This window comes from Chiloscyllium plagiosum, chromosome 32 (genome assembly GCF_004010195.1).
Source record: "Chiloscyllium plagiosum isolate BGI_BamShark_2017 chromosome 32, ASM401019v2, whole genome shotgun sequence".
In the NCBI taxonomy this organism is placed as follows: Eukaryota; Metazoa; Chordata; class Chondrichthyes; order Orectolobiformes; family Hemiscylliidae; genus Chiloscyllium; species Chiloscyllium plagiosum.
Window position 1 is genome coordinate 42,029,197 of NC_057741.1, and position 9,069 is coordinate 42,038,265.

At 43.0% G+C, this 9,069-nt stretch overlaps 1 protein-coding gene across 1 annotated transcript in view; it reads right to left on the reverse strand.

Annotated features, from left to right (window-relative positions):
- LOC122539561 (polycomb group RING finger protein 3) overlaps window positions 1-9,069 on the reverse strand; it is a 167,138-nt gene that overhangs the window by 42,915 nt on the left and 115,154 nt on the right. Inside the window, exons 6-7 of the mRNA XM_043674543.1 lie at window positions 6,502-6,612; window positions 4,294-4,382 (exon numbers count right to left, since the gene is read on the reverse strand). Of these exons, the coding sequence (XP_043530478.1) occupies window positions 4,294-4,382; window positions 6,502-6,612 (200 nt within the window). The remainder of the gene's footprint in view (window positions 1-4,293; window positions 4,383-6,501; window positions 6,613-9,069) is intronic.

Genomic DNA, 9,069 nt, shown 5'->3' on the forward strand with positions numbered 1-9,069 from the left:
GCTCTTCCTCCAACCGTCGTGTTGTTGTGGTCTGGTGATGGAGGAGTCCAAAAACCTGCATATCCTTGTGGGCGCAAGTCTTGCACCTCCTGCGGTTGCAGGGGAAGGTGCGGGGAGTGGAGGTTGGGTTGGTGGGGGGTGTGGATCTGACGGGGGAGTCACGGAGGGAGTGGTCTTTACGGAATGCTGATAGGGGAGGGGAGGGAAATATATCCTTGGTGGTGGGGTCCGTTTGGAGGTGGCGGAAATGGCGGCGGATGATGCGCTGTACATGGAGATTGGTGGGGTGGTAGGTGAGGACCAGTGGGGTTCTGTCCTGGTGGCGGTTGGAGGGGCGGGGTTCAAGGGCGGAGGATCGGGAAGTGGAAGAGATGTGGTGGAGGGCATCGTCGACCACGTCGGGGGGGGAAATTGCGGTCCTTGAAGAAGGAGGCCATCTGGGATGTGCGTTTTTGGAACTGGTCCTCCTGGGAGCAGATGCGGCGGAGTCGAAGGAATTGGGAGAATGGGATGGCGTTTTTGCAGGGGGCCGGATGGGAGGAGGTGTAGTCCAGGTAGCTGTGGGAGTCGGTCGGTTTCTACTACAAACCTATCCTATCTTTTATCTTAGCCTGCTGGACAAACTTTCCTCATTCCTGAAGAAGGGCTAATGCCCGAAATGTCGATTCTCCTGTTCCCTAGATGCTGCCTGACCTGCTGCGCTTCTCCAGCAACACATTTCCATCTAAACTCACAAGGATACAGGCCTAGCCTATCGAGCCTTTCTCATGAGGCAATGTGCTCATTTCAAGTGTGTGGGATTGTGTGAGGGATAGGAAGCTGGTCATTAGTGCTTTGGAATAGTCAAGATCCTAAGTCTCAGCTGCACATCAACTTAGGCAGCTGGGGGCACAGTCAGTTGTATAGAACTGGAATTTCATTGGCCTTAGAGGTATGCTGTTGGAAATTGAATTCGAGGTCAAACAGAGTATAAACAGTTTACATTCGTCTCAAGCAGTGACCAAAATAGAAACTGTATCAGTGGTTAGGGAACCAGAGCTTGTCAAAGTGAAGTGGAGAAGCACCAAAGAAAGTAGCTTTAGTTTTCCTAACATTTAATTGGAGGATATTTCACCTCATTCATGACTGGATGTAGGATAAACCATGTGACAACACAGGCAATGGAATGGGTGACAGATGTCATGATGAAGTCCTGGGTATTTAGTGTACGTGATATCGGATATCACGTTTTCAGATCATGTCAGAGGCATACCATGCAAACAATTATTCTTTTTTAGCCTTCTCAAGCAATCCTTCAAAGAATTGAGGATGACTTTCTTCCACTTCAGAGTTGTGGGTTCTGAGGTGACTCTACAGTCCACTGCTGGATCCACACACTTTGCTATATGTGGGTAGGTGCAGTGGGTAGGCAGGACAGTGGGATGCTCAGCTTTGTGCACGCTCCTTGTGCTCTTTGCCTCCATCTGGTTGTCGCAAGTGTTATTGATGATTGGCACCTGTGCAGGCTCTTCTCCTGTTTGGGTGGTATTGAGCAACAGACTCCCACAAACCTACAGGGATGTTTCTCATAGAGGCTTTGTGAAACTCCCTAAAGCACGTTCTCTGTTCTAGTAACTGCTTGCTGGTTTGAGGCATCTGTCATCAAACACTTTATTCCTCAGATGGCCAAAAGCTGCACTGGCACTCTGGAGGTAATGTTAGATTTCATCGTTGATATATGCTACCATTGAGAGGAGAATCCAAAGGGATGAGAATTGATCCACATTGTCTAACGGTTCACTGTGGATCTCGACAATCAGGGGACATTTTGGGCAGGTGGAGAGAATCTTTGTTTTCTTTCTAAAATCATACAGTACAGAGGAGGTCCTTCAACCCATCAAGTCTATACCACCAAAGCTACACTAGTCCCACTTTCCAGCACACGGCCCATAGCTGAGTGTCAAATGCTCATCAAAATACATTTTACGAAGTTGTGAGGTTACCTGCTTCAACTACCTCTGGGCAGTGCATTCCAGACCCCTAGCACACTTTGGGTGAAAATCTTTTTCTGCAAATCCCCTTAAAATCTCTTGCTTTTCACTGTAAAATTATGCCCCCTTGTTATTGACTCTTCAACTCAGGGGGAACAGCTGTTTTCTATCCAGCCGATCCATGCTCATCAAATTATACACCTTTATCAAGTCACCCTTCAACCTTCACTGTTCCAAAGCAAACAATCTGAGCTTATCCAGCCTTCCTTCTGAAACTATTCCACCCCAGGCAACATTCTGGTGAATAGTTTCTGCAGCCTCTTCAGTGCAATCATATCCTTCTTATAATCTGTGCACAATATTCCAGCTGAGGTCTAAACAAAGTTTTGTACAGCTCCAACATAACCTCTCTGCTCTCATAATGTCTGCCTCGATTGAGAAAGACAGGTATTTTGTATACTTCACTACTGTATTAACCTGCCCTGCTACTTCAGTGATCTATGGACAAACACCCTAAAGATCCCTCTTGTCTTCTGAGCTTTCTGGTGTCTTGCTAGTATTCCCTTTTCTTATCAGTTCTTCCAAAGTGTATTACCTCATACTTATCAGGGTTAAATTCCATTTGCCACTGATCAATGGAAGATTGATCAGTCTGTTATATATCCTCCAAGACCTTCTTCCTGTCAAACACCCAGCCAAATGTCTGTGTCATCCGCATTTAGGTATCATCCCCTGCCACATTCTCATCTATATCATTTATACATATCACAAACAATGAAGGGTTCAGCACTGATTCCTGTGGTGTCTGGTCACACAAACAGCCTTCTACCACCACCCTTTGTCTCCTGGCTCTATGCCAATTTTGGACCTAATTTTCCAAATTAACTTGGATCCCATATTATTTTATTTTATTTATCAGTTTCCCATGTGGAACCTTATCAAAGGTTTTGGTGAAATCCGTATAAACTACATCAACTACATTCAGCCTACATTCAATCCAAATTCTCAGATGCCTCTTGGGAATGTGTGAATGAATATTTGAGGCTTGGCCTCAGTGTGTCTATACACCAGCATCATCAGCTTACTGCAGCACATTGACTAAAATTGGGGCGATCCAGGTCTTGGACTGCAGACAAGTTATTAGTTTCTCACTCACCGTGTTGAAAAGCTCCACTTCAGCAGGTTTCATGGAAACTGGGTGATGTGATGTGTTATGATGCGCAATATGGGGGAGAACATTGATACAAAGTCACCACCTTGTTTGACCCCAGTTTGCACAGGCATTGGGTATGGTGGATCCATTCGTAAGGAACTAGGCTTGCTCAGTGCATGTCTCACATGTAAATAATAAATGGATAGGAGACAGTGAGGTCTGCAGATGCTGGAGATCAGAGTTGAGAGTGTGTTGCTGGAAAAGCACAGCAGGTCAAGAAGCATCCAAGTAACAGGAGAATTGACATTTCGGGCCACAGCCCTCCATCGGGAATGAAGCATCATTCCTGATGAAGAGCTCCGGCCCGAAATGTTGACACAATAAATGGACAGGGACGGGATCAGATTCTTGGAGGACTCCAGAGTTGCTGACATATGCATGGGAAAGATGCTCAGCAGGAGATTGTCCAGCTTCAACTGGATAGATGAGAATTAAATCAGGTGGGTGCAACTTCACAAATATCAGTCAGCATGGCATCAGGAAGGGGAGTTGATTAGTTTGGTGGGAATAGGGTAAAAATAAAAGTAAGAAATGGGTCTTGTGAACAAGATAAGCTCGGAGAGGGCACAAGGGGAAACAGGAAATTTCACAAATGTATGGCAAGGCGACAAGTAAAATGAGCTGAAAATGTGTTGCTGGAAAAGCGCAGCAGGTCAGGCAGCATCCAAGGAGCAAGAGAATCGACGTTTCGGGCATAAGCCCTTCTTCAGGAATGTGCCCGAAACGTCGATTCTCCTGTTCCTGCTGCCTGACCTGCTGCCCTTTTCCAGCAACACATATTCAGCTCTGATCTCTAGCATCTGCAGTCCTCACTTTCTCCAACAAGTAAAATGAACTTCTTTGAATTGAACACAGCACTGTAACACAATGGCCTGTTGATATTGGAGAAAGTGAGGTCTGCAGATGCTGGAGATCAGAGTCGAGAGTGTGGTGCTGGAAAAGCACAGCAGGAATCCTGATGAAGGGCTTATGCCCGAAACACCGATTCTCCTGCTTCTCGGATGCTGCCTGACCTGCTGTGCTTTTCCAGCACCACACCCTTGGCATGTTTATATTGCCATGTTTACATACAAATTACATATGATGGGGAAAAGATTATTGAACAGCTACCTGTTCATCATTCCTGTGATAATCATGTTCTTCCTCTGGCTTATCCTCAGTTTTCTGTTTATTTGACTCATCTTCTGGCTTTGTTTCGCCTGATGAAAGTAAAGCAAATCAACAGGATTAATTTAGCAAATTATCCACATGGGAATGCAGAAGAGTCTTAATCTACACAGGTCTACAGCAACTGTTCGATATAAACAAAACTCAACAACATAGCTTTTTGCCAAGCTGCAATTTCTTTGACTGGACTAATCAATTTGAAGGTAAAACACATCCAACTGCTCAAACTAGCATTCCCAAATGCCAGATTTTCTTAATTTGGTTCTATAATGCTCTAAACCATCATTTTCCTTTCTGTAGAGACAGCTGATCTGATTGTGCTTTTCTATTCATTCAGAAGATGCAGTCAAGACCAAAATCTAGCTTATCCGTAACTGTTCTTGAGAAATGGATGGGGGGCATCTTAATTTGTTGTAATCATTGTGATAAGTACACATCTTCAGTGCTCCAAGGGAGGGGAAACTAGAAATTTAACCTAGTGATGAAGCATTGATTTATCTATCTGCAAGTCAGATCTGTGTGCAACTTGAGGGAAAGTAGCAGGTTGAGATGTTCCCATGTGCCTACTGCCCTTGTTGGTGATAGAGGTTACATGTTTGGGAGGTTCTGTCAAAGTAGTCTTGAACTGTTGCTGCAGTCCATCTTGACCACCTCTTACTGCATATCTGAACGTGAGATGATTTTCAACAAAGGAACATCTACCCACAACTCCAAGTTACATGGAGTAGTACTGTACACATGCAACTGAACTCAAAGAAAGTGAGCATATTTTTAAAACATTATTTAAACAAAATAAAATGAAACTGCAATTCCACCTGACAATTATAGGTGCAGGAACTGCTAGCCTGACTGAAATGGCACAGAATGTCCTCAGAGTCTACCCTTTTGCTTCTATAACAGTAAGAGGATCAATCATCAGTGAGCAATACCAGAAAGACAGACTTGTATTTTCATAGAAAAAAAATTATGGCCTCAGAATATACCAAACTACATTACAGTCAATGCAGGGTTTGTTGCAATATTAGAAATGTGGCAGCCAATATATACACAAGGTCCCAAAATCACCAGTGTGATAACGATCAAATAACCTATGACTTTGATTCAATAAAAATATATTGGCCAGGGCATCATGGATAATTCCCTTGTTCTCATTCAAAATGTTGTGATGCATTAATATCACAGTCAATAGACAGTATCTCCACCAGTATTGCATTCTCTCAATAATGTACTGGAGGGTCAGCCTTCGCTTTTGTGCTAAAGCTAAGTACTTTAGTGTATAACACCACAAGCGTTTTTAGGGTGTGTCTTATTTGTAGCTTTGCCTTTATACTTTAAAGTTCTCAAATGCCATTACGAAGACTAACAGCCTTCAGAGTTGATAGAGTAACCGCTCTTGCATCAAAGGTCTACATTTAATTCCAATCTTGCCTATAAGTTAGAGACTAAATTAGACTAAATAAGAGACCTAAACTAACCACATGGACACCCACTGTCTGTGGCAAGGTCGACACAACATAACAGGTTACAAAATGAAACAGAACAAAATAGCAAACAAAAACACATTCTTCTCTGATGCCATCAATGTATTTTACACTTGGTTCGAACAGAAGGTCAGTGCAATGGTGTCATCTGCCCCCAAGCCTTGGATGAACCTCAGTCACCACTGCAGACATCAGGTTGGCCAACATGAAAGTGAAGGAAAGTGACTGGCCCAGGTGCAGCTCCCGTGCACTCAGACCCAGTGTGGATCAACTGGCGGGAGTAAGTGAGGACAGCTTTAATCTCTCCTTGCTACAATCTGCTTCAAGAAGACCACCATCATCCTGGTACCAAAGAATACACATGCAACGTGTCTCAATGACTACGACCCAATGGCTCTGACCTTCATAAATATGAAGTGCTTTGAGAGGTTAGTGATTGCTCAGAGCAACTCTAGCTTCCCAGCCTGCCTCAATGGCAGATGGTCTTTATGCAAGTCCCTTTCCTTAATTCCTCAATCAAAGATTATTCCATAAATAAGAGTTTAAGTTACAAGAGAGAGCACAGACAAAATTAAGCTGAAAAACAGTAGCACCAAGTAAGCAAAACTTTCCCAGTGCTGAGTAAGAAAATGTCATTTGGCAGAAATGGCGCAACAGAAAAGTGACTAACCATCATGGAGAGGGTCGAATTGTTGTTTAGCTGTGCACGTCTCACCTTTGACCTCGCCAGGCATTTCAAGGCCAAGTTTCTGATAAAAGTCTTTTTGCTTTTTTAACTCCGCTGTAAATAACAAATTATTAGTATGTAAACAAACTTGATTATTAAAATACTATGACTGCTATTTTCCTGTATAATGCAAGAATTTATTTTGATATATTACATACAAAGTATATATAATGCTAAGTTAATTTGCAGTAAAAACTATTTCAAGACAAAAAATTAAAGAGAAACTAAATATTTTTGCAACTTGTCATGAAAAACTGAAGAACATTTAAAACTGCAAAAGACCTCCAGTCAGGTGAACTGAATAAAATACACCCATAAGACTTGTAGCTATACCACTATCCTGTCACTTGCATCATGCAGGGTTTGCAAGGAGTGTTTGTGAAGAATGAGCATTCTATTAGATACTGGAACAACAGGCAGGAGATTAAAGAACCATAAGTATACTTCCTGATTCTTTCGATATTCATAATAAATTGCTAGTTACATTCTTTCAGATCATAAGAGTTTAATTTCAGGTTGATGTTCATTTTTCTGGAAATTTACGTCCAATTTTTATACCAAGTCATAAGCTGAATGTAAAATGGAGGCTGACCTGACTAAAGAAAGTTCTTTGCTCCAGTAATCCAAAACTAACGCCAAAGCCTCAGCATTATCTGAGGTGAAATGATCAAAATCAGAAATAAACAACACCAGGATATAGCCCAACAGGTTTATTTTAACAAAGAACAAAGAAGAACAAAGAAAATTTACAGCCCAGGAACAGCCCTATGGCTCTCCAAGCCTGTGCCGATCCAAATCCACTGTCTAAACCTGTCGGTCAATTCCGAAGGATCCGTATCCCTCTGCTCCCTACCTATTCATGCATCTGTCCAGATGCACGGTAAATAAATCTACTATGTCTGCCTCTGTTGGCAATGCGTTCCAGGCACCTACCACCCTCTGTGTAAAGTACTGTCCACGTGTATACCCCTTAAACTTTTCTCCTCTCACCTTGAACGTGTGACCTCTCGTTATTGACTTCTTCACCCTGGGAAAAAGCTCATCTTTATCCACCCTGTCTATACCTTCATGATTTTGTAGACCTCAATCAGGTCCCCCCACCTCAATCTCCTTTTTTCTAATGAAAACAATCCTAACATACTCAACCTCTCTTCATAGCTAGCACCTTCCATATCCTCGTAAACCTTCTCTGCACCCTCTCCAAAGCGTCCACACCCTTTTAGTAATGTGGCAACCAGAACTGTACAAAGTATTCTACATGTGGCTGAACCAAAGTTTTGTATAACTTTAACATGACCTGACAGCTCTTCTACTCAATACCCTGTCCGATGAAGGCAAGCATACCACATGCCTTCTTGACCACTCTATCCACCTGTGCAGCCACCTTCAGGGTACAATGGACCTGAACTCCCAGATCTCTCTGCTCATCAACTTTTCCCAAGGCTCTTCCGTTTACAGTATAGTTCACTCTAGAATTAGACTTGCCTAAATGCATCATCTCACAATTGCCTGGAGTGAACTCCATCTGCCACTTCTCCACCCAACTCTCCAGTCTATCTATATTCTCCTGTATTCTTTGACAGTCCCCTCTGCTTTCTGCTGCTCTTCGTGGCATCTGCAAACTTACTGATCAGACCACCAATGCCCTATGCCAGATCATTTATGTATATTACAAACAACAGTGGCCCCAGTACTGATCCTTGTGGAACACCACTGGTCACTTTTCTCCAGTTCGAGAAACTCCCTTCAACTACTACTCTCTGTCTCCTGCTACTCAACCAGTTCTTTATCCACCTAGTTAGAACACCCTGCATACCATGTGACTTCACTTTCTTCATTAGTTGACAATGGGGAACCTTATCAAATGTGTAACTGAACTCTATGTATATGACATCGACAGTCCTTCCTTCATCTATCAACTTGGTCACTTCCTCAAAGAACTCTATTAAGTTGGTAAGGCACGATCTCTCCTGCACAAAACCATGTTGCCCATCACTGATAAGCCAATTCTTTTCCAAACACAAAGAGATTCTATACATCAGTACCTTCTCCAGCAACTTTTCCACCACTGACGTCAGGCTCATTAGTCTGTAGTTACCTGGAATATCCCAACTATCCTTCCTGTAGAGGGGGACAACATGAGCAACTCTCCAGCACTCTGGCACTTCATCTGTGTTTAAGGATGCTACAAAGATTTCTGTCATGGTCCTCTCTCGCCTCCATCCCTCAGCAACATGGGGTAGGTCCCATCCAATTCCGGGGATTTGTCCACCTTAATATCCTTTAGCCAACCTAACACATCTTCCCTCCCTATGTCTACGTGATCAAACTTTTACCTCTCATCTCAACATTCATCATGTCCTGTTCCTCAGTGAACACTGATGCAGAGTAATCATTGAGAATCTCACCTATTTTCTCAGGTTTGATACACAACTTTCCTTCCTTATCCTTTAGTGGACCAACCCTTTCTCTAGTTACCCTCTTGCTTCTTGTATATGAATAAAAGGCCTT